The following is a 23,006-nucleotide window of genomic DNA, read 5'->3' on the forward strand; positions in this document are numbered from 1 at the left end:
TACCTTAATGATTATAAAAGAAAAATAACTCAAAGTGGAACATAACCTTTCTCACAGAAGTCAACTAAGTTAGATTAATCCCCATTTAGTCAAATATTTTCTCTTTTCTTATCTTAATCTCACCTATTTAAATTATATACCAAACCTGTGGAATAACACTGGGTATATTATTGTATACCGAACGTATAAATAACTTTTATATCATTAATACAATTTAATGCTTTTATTACTTTTTAAATATCATTTAGCTATGAAGAGTTTTATTTTGCTATAAGTCAACTCAAGGACTTACATGTTTTAAGCTAATAGTTTTCGCTCAAATCTTACGGTAAATTAAAAATATACATATTGTCCGTCAACATCAGACCTACAATATTAGTTACGAATTCAAACGACTTTGTGAAAACTCATTCAATAAATGTCTAATTGAGAATTCAGTAACTGAAACGATTTATTCTATTCGATAGCAAATTCAAAACTCATAAGCTCTAAATCTTTGACTCGTTTTTGTAAGTTTTACATAACATAAATATCTCAAATGGCAAAATAACAGTTTTAAAGAGGGGAAAAAACACTCAGTTCTCCTAATTTGACCAGAATTTTTCAGAAAAATGGTTCACTTTTTTGGTTAATCTTCAACCTCATCATTTCTCACCACCCCACTATCCTATATGGGGTTGGGAAGTAATAAATAAGATATTGCCTAGTCCACCATGAGGAAAAAAAAAAGTTTTATAAATATAAGAAATTTTTATGTTTTATAGTATCTCAAGAAACTTAAAAAGTTGCATTCTTGAATTGAAACATTTCTTGATAATCTTGTATGTAACATCTAAAATATTGCTTTTATTTTTTATATGATCCTCCAAAAATCTTTGATCAAGAATTCATTTGATCATAGGTTTATGAACAACTCTCCAAAATCTTAATCATTCTGAACCCCTTTTGTCGAAAAATTACATTATATATATAAGATTTGAAATTATTTTTTATGTTTATATAGTAGACGTTGAATCTCCTTGGCTTCTTCGTGAGTTCACTTTCTTATATTTTGAATCCTGTTAGTGAAAATACTGACTTCGCTCTCGTTGAAATCTTGATCATTCTTAGGAAACTCTTCAAAAGATTTGATCTTTTCCTTGTTCTTGATGTGTTACTATTAGTGGTATAACAATTTTGAGGAAGTGTTGAAAATGATGGAGGGGGCATTTGTGGGGAATGAGTTAGCAAGATTGAGGAGTAGTAATAGTAGGGGGACAAGTTGGAGGTCATCTCAAAGTATTATGGAGGTGCTTGGAGGGCAAAGGGATGATTTTTTCATGAAGAATTATAGTACACGATGGCGGGAGATGGCAGAGGAGGAGGAGAAGGAGCTGAAATGGGCTGCTATAGATCGGTTGCCAACGTACGATAGAATGAGAAAAGGGATGATGAAGGAGGTGATAGGCAATGGGAGGGTAGTGCATCATGAAGTTGACATGACTAATCTTGGTAATCAAGATAGGAAGGTACTCATGGAGAGTATACTTAAGGTTGTGGAAGATGATAATGAGAAATTTCTTAGAAGACTCAGAAATAGGACTGACAGGTTATTTCTCGTTCTCGTTACTAATTTCACTTACATTATAACAATCGTTTATACTATCAGTATACAAAAGTTAAACTTGATGCACAATATTAGTACTCTTCAATCTTTTTTTGATCATTTCAGAGTTTAGATATGATGAAGATGCTGCATGTTCTCTTTCTGGTTACTAATTTCACTTATTATGAATAGTTACATGTAATTCTCTTTTAGATGGTGTGACATCATAACAACCTTTTATACTATCAGCGTACAGAAGTTAAACTCGATGCACATATAAGTACTCTTCCGTTTTTTATCATTTTAGAGTTTAGGTATGATGAATATGCTGCATGTTATACTATACTGATGTAAAATTTTACGCTGAAATAGGGTAGGGATAGAGATACCAAAGATTGAAGTGAGATTTGAGAACTTAAGTGTAGAAGGAGATGCATATGTTGGGACAAGAGCATTACCTACACTGCTGAATTCCACCTTGAATACCATAGAGGTAACTGTTTTAATTTTCCTCCTTTTCACAAAATTGTATTCGTCGTACTAAAAGCTATGTTACTCGTACTTCAGAAATGTTGTCTCATCCGTGTCGGATCCTCCAAAAACATACTAGTTTTGGAGGATCCAACATGCATCTGACGACATTTTTGAAGAGTTAGAGTGGCACAGACTACAAGTAAGAACAACCCCAAAACAAGGATGAATTGTATGGGGTTGTCCTTCGATGGCACGTGTCTGTTAGTTTTGGAAAAATTAGAAAGAATCATAGTAGAGTTGTAATTGACCTTCTATAAGCTATATTGCTCGGATTCTCCAAACATGTCGCCATATCCGTGTTGAATCCTCCAAAAATTCACTACTTGTGGAGGATCGAACACACATGCGTCAACATTTTTGAAGAGTCCGAGCAACATATGTATATCATTCTTTCTAAATGCTCCGGAATAATTAGGAGATTCTCTAGAAGATATATCATTCCTTGTTCTTAAGTTGAACTTATGACATGAACAGGCTGTTCTTGGATTGATTAATCTTTCTCCGTCCAAGAAAAGGGTCGTAAAAATTCTTGAAGATGTGAGTGGAATTATAAGACCATCAAGGTATGTTGTCTTCTTACATCCTAAAATCTTGCCTTTGTTTCTTGATTTGCATTACAAAGTTAGTACACAATAAAAATATTTGAGTTCATTCCTACTTAGTTGTTGATTAATATGTTTTTCCCATAATTGGGACGAAGCATGTCGCTGCCAGAAGCAGAACCGCACATTTCTTCTAGAGAATCTCCGAATTGTTTCAGAGCAAACAAAAAGAGATTCTTTAACCAGAAGGAATTTGGTTTAGATGTAGGATACCTATTCAGAAGTTTTAGCAACTCAATCGTAGATGATTGAATCATCAAAGATTTGATCTTTTTAAGTCATATTTTGCTTTTCCCTTTAGCTTGTTGCTTATCACTTATGCTGAGTTGATTTCAGGATGACATTACTCCTAGGGCCTCCTGGTTCAGGAAAAACTACATTGTTGAAAGCACTTGCAGGAAAGAGTGAAGACGATCTGAGGGTATGTTCATGCCGCTACTTCTCTTTCGTAGAAATTGTTGACTTGTATGCCAATGTAGTTTCAACTTACGAGGACATGACCAAAGATAGGACTTAGGAGGATTCAGAGGACACAAACTAGGATAGAAGGTTAGTAGGTAGTAGAGCATTATCTTGCTTATCCTTCCATGCTAGTAGCCATAGTATTTCTCCTGTGTTTTTTTTTTGTCCTTTGATTTCTACTACTATCTACTATCTCTTGTACTTCGATTATCGCACTATTTTGTTGTAGTTACTGTTCCTTCCATATTATTAGGGATAAGGTCTATGTACACTGGTTATGTTGTTGTAGCTGAATAGTGAGTTATATTTTGCAGGTGACAGGAAAAGTTACGTATTGTGGGCATGAATTCCATGAATTTGTTCCTCAAAGAACAAGTGCTTATATTAGCCAACATGATCTTCATCATGGAGAGATGACAGTTCGTGAAACGTTGGATTTTGCTGGAAGATGTTTGGGTGTTGGAACCAGGTATGACTTATTGGTGGAGTTGTCGAGACGAGAGAAAGAAGCAGGTATAATGCCAGATCCTCAGATTGATGCATTTATGAAAGCCACAGCAATGGAGGGCCTAGAGACAAGTTTAATTACAGATTATGTACTCAAGGTCTGTAACTTCTGTTTTTTTTCTTTTTAGGTGTCAACTTTCTTTCTTGTGCCAAAATCCCTTACATTAAAAGTAATGTCCCATTTCCAAACAGATTCTTGGATTAGATATTTGTGCTGATATCATGGTTGGAGATGATATGAGAAGAGGCATTTCAGGTGGACAAAAGAAGCGCGTCACTACTGGTATATATTTCTTAGGGAATTATACATAAATAGACACTCAAACTTGGCATCAACTGACAAATAAACACTCTACTTTGAGTATGCACATCTAAACACCTCAACTCATCTCCCAGTATCAGTTGAACACTCCAACTTACAAAAATGATCATCTAGCCACCTTCAAAATGTATGTGTCACATCAGCATCGGGTGTCCACGAGACACAGTAGAGACGAGTTGGAGTGTTTAGTTGCCAGTTGAGACCAAGTTGAAGTGTCTAGATGTGCACTATCAAAGTTGGAGGTCTTACTTGCCAGCTAAAAGCCAAGTTTGAGTTTCTGTTTATGTATTATGTCATTTCTTAGTCTATCTTTCTTCGTTCTTTTGATCGTTTTCTTATGTTCAAGCTCATATTTTTTTCATTATATTTTCCTTAATGGTTTGTCTTTTTTGATGAAATGAAGGGGAAATGTTGGTTGGACCAGCAAAAGCGTTTTTCATGGATGAAATATCAAAGGGGCTGGACAGTTCCACCACCTATCAGATTGTCAAGTTTATGAGGCAGATGGTTCACGTTAACGATATAACTATTGTTATCTCCCTCTTACAGCCTGATCCCGAGACATTTGATCTATTCGATGATGTTATTCTCCTTTCAGAAGGTCAAATTGTTTACCAAGGTCCGAAAGAAAACGTTCTTGAATTCTTCGAATACATGGGATTTAGATGTCCAGAAAGGAAAGGAATTGCAGATTTTCTAGTGGAAGTTACTTCCAAGAAAGACCAAGAACAGTATTGGTTCAGAAATAGCAGGCCATATGTATATATATCTGTTCCTGAGTTTGCTGAGTCCTTCAATTCTTTTCAGATTGGTGAACAAATTATTATAGAACTTACAATTCCATATGATAAGTTCAGCGTCCATCGTGCAGCATTGGTGAAAAATAAATATGGTATTTCCAACTTGGAACTCTTCAAGGCATGTTTTTCAAGGGAATGGCTGCTGATGAAACGAAGTTCGTTCTTGTACATATTTAAAACTACTCAAATCACTATCATGGCAACTATTGCCTTGACAGTGTTTTTAAGAACACAAATGAAAGCTGGCAATGTAAAAGATTCCGCTAAGTTCTGGGGCGCGTTGTTTTTCAGTCTGATCAATGTGATGTTCAATGGGATGCAAGAGCTCGCGATGACAGTTTTTAGGCTTCCTGTGTTTTTCAAGCAGAGAGATAGCTTATTTTATCCAGCATGGGCTTTTGCCTTGCCAATTTGGGTGCTAAAAATTCCTATTTCATTAGTGGAATCATCAATATGGATCATCCTTACATACTACACCATTGGCTTTGCTCCTGCAGCCAGCAGGTGAGTTGCACATTTACTCGAAATGTGGAGCTTCATTCATTTTAGTACTACTATAGTGTGTAGTTTACTGATCTTTGTTCCCTTTCAGGTTTTTCAAGCAGTTATTGGCGTTTGTCGGGGTCCATCAGATGGCTCTCTCTTTGTTCCGGTTTATTGCAGCAGCAGGAAGAACACAAGTAGTTGCAAACACACTTGGAACCTTCACTTTGCTTCTTGTGTTTATACTTGGAGGCTTCATCGTCTCGAAAGGTCACAATTCCATTGCTTTAGCTCTATGCCTCAAATCATTTTTACTCCCTCCGTCTTACTTTCCTTTTTAGTCCGTTTATAAAAGAATGCCTCTTTTCTTTTTGGCAACTCCTTAATTTCACATGTTTAAGACCACACGATTAAAAGACATTTTGGTACATTCTACATATCTTTAGTTTAAGACCACAAGATTTAAAAGTCTTGTTTACTTTCTTAAACTCCGTATCAAGTCAAAACCAGACAAACAAATTGAACGGAGGGAGTAGTATTTTCCGTCTAGACCTTAGAAGTACTGAAATACTAGAATGTTTTATACAGATGACATCCAAGATTGGATGATTTGGGGCTACTATCTGTCCCCTATGATGTATGGACAGAATGCAATTGCCATAAACGAGTTTCTAGATGATCGATGGAGTGCTGTAAGACCTGATTTTCCGTTCACCTTCAGTTGAACATATCAAGGATAAAGGATTCTAACTTTTTCGTTCTTTCATGACAGCCAACTAATGGTTCTCAACCAACAGTAGGAAAGACTCTTCTACATGACAGAGGCTTATTTACCACAGAAACTTGGTATTGGATATGCATTGCAGCACTTTTTGGATTTTCACTTCTCTTCAATGTCCTCTTCATTGCAGCTTTGACGTTTTTAAATCGTATGTTCCCTTTTTATGACTTTAACTTTCCCAACTCAATTGTAAAGAGATCGCGGTATATTAACTCAAAGCATGATCAATCTCAGCTCTCGGAGATATTAAAGCTGTCAGTGTTGAGGACGACGACAAAAACAATAGTAGGCCACAAGAAAAAAGAACAGTTGGAGGTAAGTAACTTCTAGATTTCTGTTTTCGTACATTTTCAATCAGCAACTTCTTCAGTTATTTTGTTGTAATGGAAATGAAATGATTGAAGTAATCAAAGAGACACAAAAGGTCTGTAGTAAATAGATCTAATCAATAAAACTAAATGAATTACTCACTCCGTTTCAATTTTTTTGTCTTACTTTCGTTTTTAGTCTGTTTCAAAAAGAATGCTTCTTTCCTTTTTTGACAACTTTTTTATTCTAACTTTCCACGTGGCATGTTTAAGACCACAAGATTAAAAGACATTTTTGGTACATTCTTCGTATCTTTAATTTAAGACCACAAGATTCAAAAGTGTTTTTTATTTTCTTAAACTTGGTGTCAAGTCATAACCAGACAAACAAACTGAAACGGAGGGAGTATTTTATATCATCTAAAGTTTGGACTTCTATACAAGCCATCAGAAGTCTTTGAATTTCTCTTTGTTGCATTCCTGACTTGTCATCCTTTAAGTGTCAATTCTTAATGGTTAATCTGTAGAGCTAGAATAATAAACACACAGATTGAGACTAATTCGTCGTGTAATAACTACCACAGGTATTCAGATGGCTACAACATGTTCTCAAGTAAACACCAGCTGTGTTGTTCCTTTACCGATTAAGGAATCAAGAAAACGGATGGTCTTACCGTTTCAGCCACTTTCACTAGCATTCAACCATGTGAATTATTATGTGGATATGCCTGCTGTAAGTTATTTTTCCAATCTTACTGATGATTCTCACTGTTTCTTCGTTGTGAGGTTCATCATGAATAGTTGAGCTTAAATGGAATAGTGAGGATTCATATAGCCGACCCCAATTTGTTTGGGACTGAGGCGTAGTTATTGTATTCTCACTATAGCTCTCTAAACATGGAAGTTTTGTTTTATCAGGAAATGAAGACTCAAGGAATTGACGAAGATAGATTGCAACTTCTACAAGATGTTAGTGGTGTTTTTAGGCCGGGAATTCTTACAGCCTTAGTCGGTGTCAGTGGTGCTGGAAAGACCACTTTGATGGATGTCTTAGCAGGTAGAAAGACAGGTGGATACATAGAAGGATGCATAAAGATTTCTGGTTACCCAAAGAATCAGACAACATTTGCTCGAGTCAGCGGTTACTGTGAACAAAATGACATTCATTCACCATATGTTACAATCTATGAGTCTCTCCTCTACTCAGCCTGGCTACGTCTTCCCTCTGATGTAAAGACAGAAACACGAAAGGTAAGATAGTAGCACTCCCCTCATTTCAATTTGTTTGTCTTACTTTCCATTATAGTCCATTTTAAAAAGAATGCCTCTTTCCTTTTAGGGCAACTCTTTAATTCTAACTTTCCACATGACATACTTAAGACCACAAGATTAAAAGGGAATTTTGGTACATTCTACATATATTTAGTGTAAGACCACAAGATTCAAAAGTCTTATTTACTTTCTTAAACTACGTGTCAAGTCAAAACCAGACAAACAAATTGAAACGGATCCACTTTTAATACGAACTGTGTTACAGTTTCACTAACCTTGTTTCTTTCCAACTGCAGATGTTTGTGGAAGAAGTAATGGAATTGGTAGAGCTCAAACCATTGAGGAATGCTCTTGTTGGGCTCCCGGGGATAAACGGTCTTTCTACTGAACAGAGAAAGAGGCTGACCACTGCTGTCGAATTAGTTGCAAATCCATCCATCATCTTTATGGATGAGCCCACATCAGGACTTGATGCTAGAGCTGCAGCTATTGTTATGCGTACTGTCAGAAAGACGGTGGATACAGGAAGAACAGTCGTCTGCACGATCCACCAGCCTAGCATAGATATTTTTGAAGCTTTCGATGAGGTATCTATCGACTCTATCCATTATGCATGTATAGGTATAATTCCATTTTGTAAAATAAGTCATGATAAAACCAAACTTCTTGTTTTAAGCTACTTTTGATGAAAAGAGGAGGACAAGTAATATATGCTGGACCTCTTGGAGCTCGTTCCACAACGATGGTTGAATATTTTGAGGTTAGTTGTCTCTCTATCCTCTGCCTTTTTTGAAGGTGAAATTTGGAAATAGAACACTTCCTTCTGTCATGTATCCTCGATTAATGCAACCTCAGATGCTATGTTTCATTCTCGATTCTAGTATAAAAAGATTATGTCTAAATGTTCTGCATTATGGTCTAATTCTACTCTACTAGCGCTAATAGACAGCATAAAGGTGGAAGCATTACACCTAGGAATCAACAACACGAAAACTTTGTTCTAAGTCAGTCCTTTCCTTAGCGGGCTTGGGAATAAAAGAATGATGAGGCTGTATATTAGAACTCTATTCTCTCATAATTCAAAAGGTTTTTAATTTTCACTTCATGTTTTTCGTTCTGCAGGCCATACGAGGGGTTACTAAAATCAGAGAGTGCGATAATCCAGCTACATGGATGCTTGATGTCAGCTCATCTTCTATGGAAGCAAAACTTGATGTCGATTTTGCTGAAGTCTATGCCAAGTCTGATCTTTATCAGTAAGTTCTTGTGGATACTGCTAAGCTAACCTGTTGTTCTGGTTTTGACAGACAGAATTTAAGAAAGTAAAGAAGACTTTTGAATCTTGTTGTCTTAAACTAAAGATACGTAGAGCATACCAATATGCCACATGCCACGTGAAAAGTTAGAAGTAAAGAGTTGTCAAAAAGGAAAAAAACACATTCTTTTTTAAACAAACTAAAAAGGAAAGATGGAGGGAGTATTAACTAGAGTCTCAATTTGCATTGCAGGAGAAATCAATTACTAATCAAGGAACTCAGCACACCAGCACCGCGCTCAGAGGATCTCTACTTCCCCACTCAGTATTCTCAATCCTTCATAACTCAGTGCAAGGCTTGTTTCTGGAAACAACACTGGTCATACTGGAGGAATTCACAATATAATGCAATCAGATTCTTCATGACAGTAATCATTGGGATTATGTTTGGTGTCATCTTTTGGGATAAAGGGAACAAAATGTAATCCTGAACTTCTTTGTTACAAGCTCGATTATGTTGGCGAATTTCAAACTGAGAAATGTTTTTGACTTGTTTTGATCCTGTGAAACAGATACAGACAACAAGACTTGCTTAATCTACTTGGAGCTACTTATGCAGCTGTCATGTTTCTTGGAGCCACAAATGCTTCTGCAGTACAATCTGTTGTGGCTGTTGAAAGAACAGTTTTCTATCGTGAAAGGGCTGCTGGAATGTATTCAGAGTTGCCTTATGCATTTGCTCAGGTATCACATAAGCTTCCCTGAATACATGCTTGATCTTCACTGATCTCTTAGTCTAATGGCGGAACCAGGAATTTTCCTCATAAGCACTTTTGGAACCTCTAATATCGATTGATTAGCCAAACAAAAACTGTTACTCTCCAAAATTACTGTTTTGAAAAAGCACTTTTCCAAATAAGCATATTTGGAAAGTTTAGACAATTAGTCATATTTAATATTCACAAGAAATCTATCGAAAACAGCCTCTCTTCCCAAAAAGGTAGAGGTAAGGTCTCATACACCCTACCATCCTTAGACCCGGTACGTTGTTGTTGAGTGTTCACAACAAAAGATTGACATTTTTCAAGTTTCTCAAGTATAGCAGTTGGTTATGAGATATTTTGGTTTATGTGATTTGCAGGTGGCTATAGAGACTATATATGTTGCAGTACAGACATTTATTTATTCTCTTCTGTTGTTTTCAATGATTGGATATGAATGGACACCAGCAAAGTTCTTCTATTTTTACTACTTCATATTCATGTGCTTCACCTACTTCTCCATGTATGGCATGATGGTTGTTGCTTTAACTCCTGGTTATCAAATTGCTGCCATTGTTATGTCCTTCTTCCTCAGCTTCTGGAACTTATTCTCCGGTTTCCTTGTTCCTCGTCCGGTAGGTCAAACCTTAGACCAAACTATTAGCAACCATTTCTTGAACATTTTCTTGATATAGCTAAACACTTACAAGGTGTTTGTTTTTTTTGGTTATAACTTCTACAGCTAATTCCAGTGTGGTGGAGATGGTACTATTGGGGTTCTCCAGTTGCTTGGACAATATATGGCATTTTCGCGTCCCAGGTGGGAGACAGAACCGATGAACTTGAAATCCCCGGTGAAACTGTGAAAATGCAGGTGAATCAGTTCCTGAAAGAATATTTGGGATATGATCATGACTTTCTTGTAGCTGTGGTGTTTGCTCATGTGGGTTGGGTTCTTCTATTTTTCTTTGTTTTTGCTTATGGAATCAAGTTCTTGAACCACCAAAAAAGGTAGAAGGGGAGAAATTTCTCTGAATACACTAAAGTTCCCCTTAGATACTAAGGTATATATGTTTATTCCATGAACCAAAGGGTTCATCGGAAACAACCTCCCCAAGGTAGAGATAGGGTCTGCATATACACTACCCTTCTCAAACCCCCACTTGTGAAATTACACTGGGTTGTCGATGTTGTTGTACTAGGCTATATGTTTTACACCTTCAAACAAAAAATTGTGTAGTGCTATAGCTTGATACAAAGAAGAGTTTTTGCTTCTTAATTCTCATTTCTAGCCAACTCTGCCCAGCAGATGAAATGAAATCACTAAGCACCATCTTTGTGCCATCAATACAATTACATACAACTGCTCTAGCAAGACGATTATCACATAAGCATTAATTAATCGTCAACGGCATCAAGCAATAAGCAAGAATGGGCAAAAATATTTATAATATAACCATTTCCAAGCCTGTGTTTTAAAGACATTTGGGAGTATCTACTTTCATCAAGTTAGATAGCAAAATATAATTAGCTACAAGCAAAAGCAAAAGCCAAAGTGTCTAGCTATCATTCAGAACATAAATTTTTGCCCTGCCAAACTAAAATTTGGTCTTCCTTCTTAAGGCGCAACTGCAATATCCTTGATCTGCTTTTTGCTCCTCACAGAACTTCGTTTCTTTGTTTCAAAATCAACTTTGTCCAGGTCTTCTGCAATTCCAAGGTAACCATAAAGGATTTTACCTACCTTATCTGTCAATGGTTCTTTAATTTCATCGTCATTGTTTCCAGAGTGACCAGAACTGATACGCTGGAACTCCGCCCTTCCATGCTTCCTATGGGCATATATGTCACAGAGTCTTACTGCTTCTTCCAAACCTGAGAGAGTAGCGCTAAACTTCACCATAAGAATACTCTGATTTGCAGGCTTACCACGAGAAACCTTGGCCTTCTCCCCAAAGCCCATCTCTGTAAACAAAGAGAGGATTAGAACAAAAGATTCAGAAAATAAAATAACTAGGACTAAGATCTGTTCAGCTAAACTAGCAGATACAAGGATAAAAGCAATGGAACATCTGAAAATCACATCGAGCAGCAAATCACAAATCAATGAGGAAAAATATCCTTCTGAATTGAGATTTATCTTTTCTTAGTCCCTAGAGGAAGTACAGTAAAATAAATGCCTTCATCAAAAATAAAATAGCCGGAGTGCTTGAACGAATTTGAGGGTAAAAGTCCAAAAGTAAAGGAATTTGAACCAGTAAAGGTATACCCTTTTCTAATTGTTTGGCCTTTCCAAAGGGAGGGGCAGAGGGGGTGACTCCGTATCCCATTTTATGTACACACTACACACTTTCCTTTTTAGTTTGTATCAAAATGAATGACACCTATGTATATTTAGAAACAATTTAACTTTAAACTTCCCATTTTACTTCTAATAACATGATTTTATAACCAAACAAATGTATCCGGAGTGTTTTAGACCACCAAAAGTAACTGACCTCTCAGCTTAGACTCGAGCTCTTCAGCTGATACAACCACACGCTGATCCGGATTGCTGCTATTTATGGAACTGTTATGGATGATAACAACTGGAGGCCAGATGATTAGATCTTCCTTCAAAGCCACAGTTTCAGCATTAGATAGCTTTTCACGAACCCAACTATCTTCATGAGAATCTGCACTCTTCCATCCCATCAAAGCACATAAAGCTTTGTGAAAGCCTAAGTGCTGTGATCTGAGACCAGTCTTAGAGGATGTTAATGCATGACGCACGAGGCTTTCTGAGTCTGCGAACTCTTCTGAATCTCTGAAACAGCATAGAAGACGACATAAAGAAAAAAGTCCAGTAAAGTTCTTGATGAAGAAAAGGTCCAATAAAGTTTTGAGAAACAAAACAAGGTCAATACGAAGAGAAGAAAATAAGCTATACAGTTCTCTGAGTTAACGGTAAATATAACTGGAATATAGCAGGAAAAAGGTAAGCGATAACATTCTAGATACTTAAACAGACAAATAGACCGTTACTCAACTTACCAACCAAAAATACCTCTAAAATGAATTTATTTTTCATAAAAGACAACAGATCTGCAGGTGTTAACTTAAGTTCTTCATTCAGGTGGCCCCTACAAGAGATATTATCTTTAAACAAGACTCATCAAGAAAAAATTCTCATCTCATCCGATAAAAATAAGCAACTGAGAGAAGCAAAATCCAAAGCCAACAAAGATTAACTGGATGTGCAGAGACTAGGCTAAAAACTATGTCCGCCCAACAAGGTCTAGAATTGGTCACTAATTATGCAAATAACTGAAGCCGTGTACACGTGTATGCAGATTCTCCTATTTGATCATGCATTAAGCTCAACATTGACTATGGTCAAGTGGAGACACTACTAATCATCAGACTGAAAATAAGAAATATGCTAACTGTTATAGCCACTATTTAAACCCAATTATCAAACAAACTGCTTCACCTATTGCCCCTTCCCCAAGCAATCACACCACATGAACATCTGGTGTGTCAAATCCAGTTTAGTGTCAGATCTGATTTTCCCACTTAGGGGAATAGCAGAAGAGGTTTTCTTTTGCACCTCATTCAACATCTTCCCTTTTCATTTCCTCAAAGTCATGGTTGTTTGAACAACCAAGGTATTTGATCTTCTTTGTAAGCACCATTTTAAGATAAGGGCAAATGTACTAAACAAAGAATACATTTGCTCTTCATAATAAGCACCTTATGGGCGATGGTGCTAACTAGCCAGATGGAGAGGGAATGCTCTAAGCTTCCGGTTATAATATTTCCAGGACAATAAGACTTCCGACCTACATAATCGAACTTTTTCTCCAACTCCAGAGTTTCCATGCATCAATCAAGTAATCCTTGAACCCACACTACTTAGAGCCAACTATACAAAAATCCTTATATAACGGCTGTATTCAGGCCCATTTCATCCCATCCACGCAGGAATTTTTTTTACTCCGACGACTTCATGGAATGAAAAGCCTCATGGGAGCCCAGCTAGTCTCATTATTTACCTTAGCCAAATGAGTCCTCATAAAACCAGTAATATGAATTACTTCCACTTACTTGATCGCAGCAACATAGTTATGAATAAGTTCAATTAAAAGAGAAGGGAGTTTACTCCATCTATGAAAACATTTCATGATGTAAAAGACAGACCTACCTGCCACACACGAGGCACTTTAAACTACCAGCTTGCTCACTGTATTTTCTTCTTTTAGCTGGAGTCTCATTCAAGTGCCTCACGAACCTGAAGAAGGCATTTTGGACCAGCTGCTTAAAATCCTTAGAGTTCTCAGAAGGTTCAGTTTTTGCTGTAGTAGTAATACCTTCTTTGGGGTCATCACCTTGTTCAGCAACACTTTCATCTAAAGTATCTTGATTTCTAGAGAGCTCATGAGAATTGAACTTTTTCACCCATGGTGGAGGAGCATGATTCTTCACTAAACGGGGTCCCAAACGCTTCTTCAGTGAAGATTTATATTTTGTTCCTAGTGGGTGTTCAACATCAACATTCTGGTAACGTGGCCCCAGCCGCTTCTTTATATCACTTCCACCAGATTTACTAAATTTGCTTGTACGTCTCAACATTGACACTGAAAGGTTTCTGGTGGAACTATTAGTGGCAGCAGCTTTGTGTGGCCTACCATTCTTCACAAATTTGGAGCGCGGGACATTTGGCTTTCTAGACATAACTACAGAATCCATATCCCTACTGATCCGCATTTCATCAGCATCTTCACGGTCATGGGTTATGTGTGCACTCCTTATATCACTTGAAATCATAATTCCGGCACTACGATTGGTCATTGTGCCATGTTTTTCTCTAAGAGAAAGATTAGATGATCCAGGCAAGTCCCTTGAAATAAATCTTTCACGAGAACCTGCCTCTATCTTCTCTAAATGGGGGTCATGTTCTCTATACAAGGCATCAGATCTTTCTAGAAGATCATCATCCATCTGATACTTATGAAGCTCTCTTTTACGGGAGTTTTCATAGCCTCGATGTGTTTCATTTTCATACTGTAGACGATTAGCCCCATAATCCAATATGTCCACATCTGGCTTTCTTTGGTCTAGTGCTCTGCGGGACTCAAAATAATCCGGCGTTGACAGTCTTTGTGAAGAAAAAAGAGATTCCCGTGGCTTATCTTCCATCAAAATCTCCCGATGAGAAAATTCATCATATTTGCCCAATCCCATGTTATTCCTTGGAACATCTTGAAAATGTGCTTCTCCAGAACCCACCCTCTTCCCATAGAATTCACTAGACAGGGCATTAGGACTACCAACTTCACCTCTTTGAATGTCAGAATAACTGTATGTTTCACGCCTTTCCTCAGCTCGACCAAAGTAAGACTCCGTGTAGTTCCTGAAACCACTAACTTGCTTTTCAGGGTTCAGGGAAGATATGGTCCTGGGATTTTTATCATATCCGGCATGGCCAATAGACTCAATAGCCTTTCCACTGTCCAGTCTACCTCCATGTGAACAAATTTGGCCCTCTATACTATATGAACTGGTGATATCATCCTTATTAACTCCGGGCACCATGTTAGAGTGAGATGACGATATCATGTAATCAGTATTGAATTCTGAATATCGTCTGGTCTTCAAGGATTCCTCCATGTATGGGTCCATTGATGACGGCACTCTTCCTCCTGCTGCTTTATGAGAATGAAACCCTTCTTGTAAATGTATTTCCTCCTCTTTGAGAGGATCAGCATCCAAATAACGTGATGGCAATGAGTAGCCACCACTATTTCCAATGCCAGAGATTCTTGGTTGTACACCAACATCAGGAAGATGAGATTCATATGAAGAGTACAATGCCCTCTTATCAGCTTCTGAAGAAATGCTACCATCCACAAAACCCGGATAGGGCCTTCCACGATTATCTCTCTCGCTGCTTACTCTACTACCACTAACTCCATAGTCTTTGGACCCATTAACAGTATCAAACTTTCTAGGCTTATCTAACAAATGGCTCCATGGATACTTATTGGAAGTTGAGTCCTCATTCCCTGAGCCCTCCTTTTTCTCATGCAGCCTGTGTGAATGTTCACCAAGAATGTCAGTGTTTCCTCTATCGCGATCAGAGATTCTCAAGCTCTGAGATGGCCCATAGTCTCTATCTCCACCAACATAATTCAAGGGTCGGGCATTCTGCAACTCTCCAAAGTCTCCACCACCATCAATTCCCATCCTTCTCGACCTCTCAAGCTCGTGAAAGTACTCACCCTGCTGTTCACCAATCATCTGGCCACTAGGTGAAAGGTGACGCTCCCTACTCCGTCCACGTTGCGAGCGCTGCTCCCAGTTCCTAGTCCTTGCTGGTGGTGAAATCTCCCTGTTCCTATTCCTTCCTGGTGAGTGCTGCTCCCAGTTCCTAGTCCTTGCTGGTGGCGAAATCTCCATGTTCCTATTCCTTCCTGGTGGTGAGTATTCCTGGTTCCGTCTCCTTACTGGTGGTGAGCGATCGCGGTTCCTGTTAGTTTCCACGGGTGAGTATTCACGCCCCTGATACCTCCTTGGTGGTGAGTTCTTCCGCTCTTGAATCCTCATTGGGGGTGAGCCCCTAATCCTCCGTGGAGACACATAATCCCTGTCTCTTATCCTCCGTCTAGGCGAGTAACCCTCATCCCTAATTCTCCGTGGAGACGAGTAATCCCTGTTCCTATTCCTCTGTCGAGGCGAGTAACCACAATCCTTTCTCCTTTCCGGCAACCGTGGTGGACCTCTAGCATCTCCTCCAAATCTCCTCTCCCCCCTCATTATCAACAAAAGACTAAACTTCAGCAATTTCCAACCTAAATCAACCCGAACTTCTACAGCAAAAGAACAGCTTCCCACTTTCAATCACCAAAAATTTTCACAGCAGAACATCAAAAAAAACTAACTTGCTAATCAACAGCAAAACGACAGATCCCCGAAACCCTAACCCTAAAATAAATAATATATTCGTCCGTAAACTTCTTTCTACCGCTAAAATATATTCGATTCAAGCAAAAGGGTATTCAAAAATACCTCTTTCAGATCAAACAATCCACAAAAACGCGATCAACAGATTATCAAATTCAAACCTTTTTAAGATGAGAATATGAAGGAAATTCCATTGTTTCTCTTCTGATCATGATGATGATAATGATAATGATGCGATTGGTGCAAAGTTACGAAGATGGAGAACTGTGGATGCGTCTGTAATGGCGTCAAATTGGAAGATTTGACAATGGCGGATCTATGCTGAAGGGAAAAACATTGATATTTGATGGATAGGTGTGTCCAGTGTTGGGCCGGGTTACTAAAAGGGCCATCTATGATGGGCTTAGTTGGATTTGGTTAGTACTTGAATAAAATGCCCAACCCAACCTACTTTGAGAGAATTGGACAAATAACCATTTAACATCGAATAAAAAAAAGAGAAAATTTCAAAAATAGCAAACATAATAAGGCTATGTAGTTATAGTTTCAATAATTGTGTTCCATAGCTATAGTTTCATTTGCTATGTAGGTTGTGGTTGTATATTTATGCTCGTTTGGATATTTCGCTTGCAAATATACAAATAAGTTAAGTATATATAATTTTTGTATATATACATTTCGGAATTTTTCAGAACTCCGTTTGTATATTTCGCTTGCCAATATACAAATAGGGTAATTTATTATAATTTTTTCATAAATCATATACAAATAGATATGGTAAGCATATATAAAATTCTGGATGTATACAATCAGGAATCAAACTATACAAAATCTGGATTTATACAAATCAGACAAATTATACAATTGCGAATAAAAAGTATGAGCGAAACTATAGTTGTCAATTAGAATTTCCCTAAACAGTAGCTATAGCATTTAATATGGTTTAAATGTTTGTTATTCTGTAAATTTTCCCATAAAAAACTACCATAGTCGAGTATTATCATACTTCCAGTAGTATGATTTAGGTATCCTAGTTTTTTTTTCTCCAGTGTATATTAGTATTTGTTGTTAATAGAAGCTGTTTTCGAGACACCCTTGATCAAATTTTCTTATGTAAATAAAATAGAAAAAGAGACGAACAATGTAGAAAACATAAAGTTTGTATATATTCTAAACTCTCAAATCACTCTTGTTAGATTACATTGAACTTATTGTTATTGTTCTTTAATAATAATAAACAAAATTCAACAGAGATACCACTCAAATATACAAAAAGTCCAATATAATAGGCTGAAATTCAAAAAAATTACAGGTGAGACTTCATTATATTATGTTGGAGTTTGAAATTCCCGATAAGTGAACCTGAAAGAAGATAGACAAGGCAAATAACGAATTCCCTTAACAAAGAAAGGCCAAGGGAAAATTTTAGGGAAAATTGTATATAATAGCAAATTATTAATTCAAATTAGATACTATAAATATACTTTGATTTAATTGTACCTTATAGCAAACTATTGCTATTTTCACCACTCTCCCTAGTGGAATCTCGCTCACCACTCTCGTTTGGTGGCAGTCTCGCTCACCCTCTCTCGCTTTTATACAAACACAAATGTATAAAATGTGTTTGTGTTTGTATAAAGCGAGAGGAAATTGTATATATACATATATTTTCGTTCCCCTCTCCCAGATCTCGCTCGCCACTCTCCCAAATCTCGCTCGCCACCCTCGCCTCTCTCGCTTGTACAAACAGAAACGAAATGTATAAATTGCGCTTTTGTTTGTATAAAGCGAGAGAAAATTGTATATACACATGCAAAAACATATATCTTCGTCTTATACACTTATAATTATACAATACAAATACTACCCTGCCCATTTCTCTTTTGCCTTTCTCTCTTTCTCGTTTTATACAAACACATATTATACAAATATAATGTATAATTTATGTTTGTATAATATATAATTTATGTTTGTATAAAGCGAAAGAGAGAACGATTTTTGATATACAAATATTTTTGTCAACAATTTATACAAACGAGAGGCTAACAACAATTTATACAAATGGCCTGCCAGCGAAATTATACAAATCTGAAGAGGAACCAACGAATTATACAATTGCTTCTTTTTGTATATATGTATAGCGAAATAGACATAGCTTTCAATTGTATATGTATAGCGAATTATACATATATATGTTTGCTATGGAGCGCAATTATGCAAATTTTGCTATAGCATACAAATATGAATTTTGTGTTTGCTATATGTGAAAGTTGCTCAAAATTTTAAATTAAATTTCACTTGTAAAAGTTCTAAACCTCCCTACGAGTCCTAAAGTTTGTGGTTCTATAACCAGAAGGTTTACGTCATGAAATTGGTGATGAGTTCAAGAAAAGAGTCATGGAGTTCATGATTCTAGAATTTTGTCTTTGAGTTCGAAATTTCATTACATTATGTTGGAGTTTCACATTAAAAAGATTGACTTTATTGAAGTTTCACATGATGGGATTTTGAACTCTAACACACTGTACTAAAAGAATCATATTTTAATTAGAAATATTTTTATTCAAAATGTTTTCGCGTTAATATTGACTATATCTATTCGTTACATTTAAAATAATCACTAAACTTAGAATATCAATCTAAATAATAATAAGCCCACCCAATTTTCACTCTATAGTGTGTGTCATCATTATCCATGACCAATAATTAGTCTTACATTATGACTAAGCAAAACCAAGAACTTACTGAGTTTGAATTATCATTACATCCAATTAAAAATAATAATTTGATTCACAAAGCATTCCTATATATGTAAAGTTCAAGAAAGAGTAATAAAGTCAGAAAATATAATATAAATACGGTGTACCCTATAAATGTATGATTCGAATACTAGCATGGTTCTATAATAATTTATATTTTAGCCTTTTTTAGATATTTTGCTAGGTAATATAGCACATTGTATAGTTTATGAATTTTAGGTTATATTAAGTAAACTTTTTAATACGAGAAAATAAGTTAAAATTATCAAATTCTGTCGAATCTTATGATTCCGCCCTCTACCATGACTTTGTATCCTCATTTGTAATTTCAAAGACAAAAGTACATTTGTTGGAGTGTGTTGGGCTCTAACATAATTTTGGTATAATTTTTGCTCATGATAAACACTTGATTAAAAGAATGACCATATAATACATGAATCTATCATCTGATGTTCAATATTTATATTAAGATTTAATTAAATTTAAATTTATATCGAAAAATTTTATATTGGAGGATAAAACACTTCTTAACATAGGCGATTTTATATCCAGAAAAATTTGGATTCAAAACCTTTTATTAAAGATAAAAGAATACTTATAATCACTCCACCACAATTCTAATTGGTTCCAAGACATGCTTTAGCTACAATTTATTAAGTACTTAAAATGATTGAGAAGTTCATTCATTTATCCAAGTAGGACTACACATAATTACTAAAAATAACAATTATTAGACCATATAGTATTCTCATCATTCCTCTTTTATGCCTCGGGTTTAAAGAATATATATTTGTAAATTCGTCCGTTTTAAATTTATGTGATAATGTTTAACTATATATGAAGTTTGATAGAGATAAATTTAGAACTTGGGATTAAAAGAAGGTCATAAAAACTATAAATCATCTTATTGAAGAAAAATTGAGAAGAGAAGTATAAAATTAAATAGTTTATAATTAGAGTACATATTCTTTCTAAGAAAGACTTTTTTTTTTTAAATGACACATAATTTAAAATAAAGAAAATATATAATTAACTTATGTGCTAAAATAAAAATCTGACTTGAATTATGATCATGTCGAGTCAAACGTTGTCAAATTAAAATAAAATGGATCGATAGATATGGCACTAACGGAAAAATAGAACAAAGCACTTTTTGAAAGGTTATATATATATAACTTATAAGGCATGATGATATTCCACACAAATTCGGATTAATCAAATTTTAAAGCGGTTTTTAATTTATTTATTTTTTGGTTTCTCATTTGGTGTTCATTATTCATCTTAAAGTTTGACTAATTCAAATTACATGATTTTTTATATACTTTTTGAGCTCGAATCTAAAACATCTGGTTAAGAATGAAGAGATTTTAATTATCCGACGTATTCAATACTTAGCCACTTACTAAAAGTATTTTTTGGATTTCAAAATTTTGAATTATAAATCAAAAGTGGGCCTACATTACTCCTAGCATAAATAATTACTTATTCAAGAATTTTCATTTTCAAATTTCAATATTATATGTTCTCAATGATTCATAATTAGAAACATTGTCATCGTAAAGAATAAAACTACTTTAAATTATTTTAGTCTTCATTTGGTCCCCCTACCTTAAAAGAAAAGGAAAATCTAACACAAAAAAGAAGCTGTCATTAACCCTTAATCATGATGATTTAATTTTTAAAAGAAGATTCATAAAACAAAATACCACTTTTAAAAATTAAGGAACACAAAAAAGAATTGTTAAGAAAAAGAACTATATAAGATGTTTCAAATTTGTTTGCAAGAAAACATATATATATATATATCACTCATCCCTGATCCCTCCACACAATAACAATAACATATACAATATAATTGTAATCTCATAAGTAGAATATGAGAAAGAGTTGAATATTCGCATATCTTATTTTTATTTTTATGAGATAGAAAATTTATTTCCGATAAACCATTATATCACACGACATGAAAAAAAGTATAGTCAAACTTATGAAATGGTCCAATTTTTTTGCCTTTTTTTCTATAAACACCTGTCAAAAGGAGGTGTGAAATTGAAAATATATGAAAGGTAAAAAAAGGTATATATAGGAATAATTAATTATGAAAAAAGGTAGCCAGCAATTTACACTAATCTCCTACTCTGTCTTGGACCCTAAGGCTCTCATGCAAAAAATAATTATTTTTTATTTTGTAATTAGGTAAAGACTTACTATCTAATTTGTAAAGAAATCTTGTAGGCCAACCACACAAATCTTTGTAGGAAAAAAAAAAAGAATATTTCACCAAATACTTTTCAAGACCCCTCAACCAATACTACTTATCCACTAAAGTTATTTAATTTGGATAATCACTACTTAATTTTAACTTTTTATGTTTCACACTATTAGAATTTTTGATTTCCGGATTTTTCAAAAATATCAATAATTACGTGTCATATTCTTAAAAAAATATTGTACTTTTTGGAGAATTTGACACAAGTGTGATATCAGAAATGAAGAATTCACGCAACTTAGGATTTCATCTGTCCAGAAATTCCCCGACGCAATTGATCAGTTTTTTGATATTCAAATTGTGATTAAAGTTTAGATTGTTTTGATTATCAAAAAGCAAATTATGTCACAACTCATACATTTATAAAAGGGCAGGTCAGTGCACAACGTATCTCGTGCTCAACCAAGATCTGGACGGATGAGCTGCATTTTGTAAGCAACTTACCTGGAAGCAAGGATCAATGACTGAGTTTATAGCTCAAACCCGTAGCATATAGACAAATATTTGGAAGTGAATTTTAACAATACAAATTTATCAAATTTGGCAATAACTATAGTAGTTACATGAATTTGCCAATGCACCAAACTGTGGAAAACAGTAGTCTAACCAAAAACAAGTCTAGCAGCTAGGCAAGATCATCCATTAAGTTTTTCTATGTAGAAAGAAAAAAATTAAGTAATATATATATATTGTCTGTGCATTTTTTAAAAATATATATCATTAAGTCATTTAAATGATATCTATATGTAAGCTTTTGTTTTAAAAAGGGGTTATTTGCATTTTGAAAATAAAATAGGTTATCTAGCTATTATAACAAATAAAACCGATTAGATAGTGTAATTGAAAGTGTATAACACATGAACTCTTTCTATATAATATAAATATACAACCCTAAATAAAGAACAATAATATAAGCATTCTCAAAGTGCAAACAAATCATTTCTATCATGTTTGTCTATTGAAAATATTAGTAGAAATAAAGTTTGTGTACACTCTACTCGATCTTTTACGGACTCCACTTATTGTTGGGTTCTGAAGGGTGATTGGGCGTCATGCGGAAGCTTACTATTTGCAAATCANATAATATAAGCATTCTCAAAGTGCAAACAAATCATTTCTATCATGTTTGTCCATTGAAAATATTAGTAGAAATAAAGTTTGTGTACACTCTACTCGATCTTTTACGAACCCCACTTATGAGATACATTGAGTATGTTGCTGTTGTTATGGTTGTACAAGAGCAAATAAAGAAAGTACAAGTTTAATATGTTTAATGATTAATCTTTTAGAGGGCATTTTGGTAATTTCACTTCAACCAAGATTTGTTTTAAAGAAAGCTAGATGTTTTAGGTACCTTTAAAGTC

At 35.3% G+C, this 23,006-nt stretch overlaps 3 protein-coding genes across 3 annotated transcripts in view; 1 reads left to right on the top strand and 2 right to left on the bottom strand.

Moving 5' to 3' along the window:
• Positions 1 to 23,006, bottom strand: part of LOC125843569 (uncharacterized) — a 224,888-nt gene that overhangs the window by 8,720 nt on the left and 193,162 nt on the right. The window lies entirely within an intron of this gene.
• Positions 809 to 10,917, top strand: LOC125843542 (pleiotropic drug resistance protein 2). The gene is made up of 20 exons (XM_049522654.1): positions 809 to 1,588; positions 1,958 to 2,078; positions 2,594 to 2,682; positions 3,058 to 3,142; positions 3,498 to 3,788; positions 3,883 to 3,973; positions 4,416 to 5,316; positions 5,405 to 5,565; positions 5,884 to 5,987; positions 6,068 to 6,224; positions 6,311 to 6,391; positions 6,969 to 7,117; positions 7,303 to 7,635; positions 7,953 to 8,243; positions 8,333 to 8,416; positions 8,779 to 8,912; positions 9,165 to 9,392; positions 9,484 to 9,655; positions 10,053 to 10,307; positions 10,415 to 10,917. The coding sequence occupies exons 1-20, from the start codon at positions 1,194 to 1,196 to the stop codon at positions 10,685 to 10,687; spliced, it is 4,395 nt and encodes a 1,464-aa protein (XP_049378611.1). The 5' UTR covers positions 809 to 1,193; the 3' UTR covers positions 10,688 to 10,917.
• LOC125843543 (uncharacterized) lies at positions 11,153 to 16,857 on the bottom strand. Its single transcript, XM_049522655.1, has 3 exons — positions 13,856 to 16,857; positions 12,171 to 12,478; positions 11,153 to 11,637 (listed from the first exon to the last, which is right to left on the bottom strand). The coding sequence occupies exons 1-3, from the start codon at positions 16,465 to 16,467 to the stop codon at positions 11,291 to 11,293; spliced, it is 3,267 nt and encodes a 1,088-aa protein (XP_049378612.1). The 5' UTR covers positions 16,468 to 16,857; the 3' UTR covers positions 11,153 to 11,290.

Source organism: Solanum stenotomum, chromosome 11 (assembly GCF_019186545.1).
Source record: "Solanum stenotomum isolate F172 chromosome 11, ASM1918654v1, whole genome shotgun sequence".
NCBI classification, from domain to species: domain Eukaryota; kingdom Viridiplantae; phylum Streptophyta; class Magnoliopsida; order Solanales; family Solanaceae; genus Solanum; species Solanum stenotomum.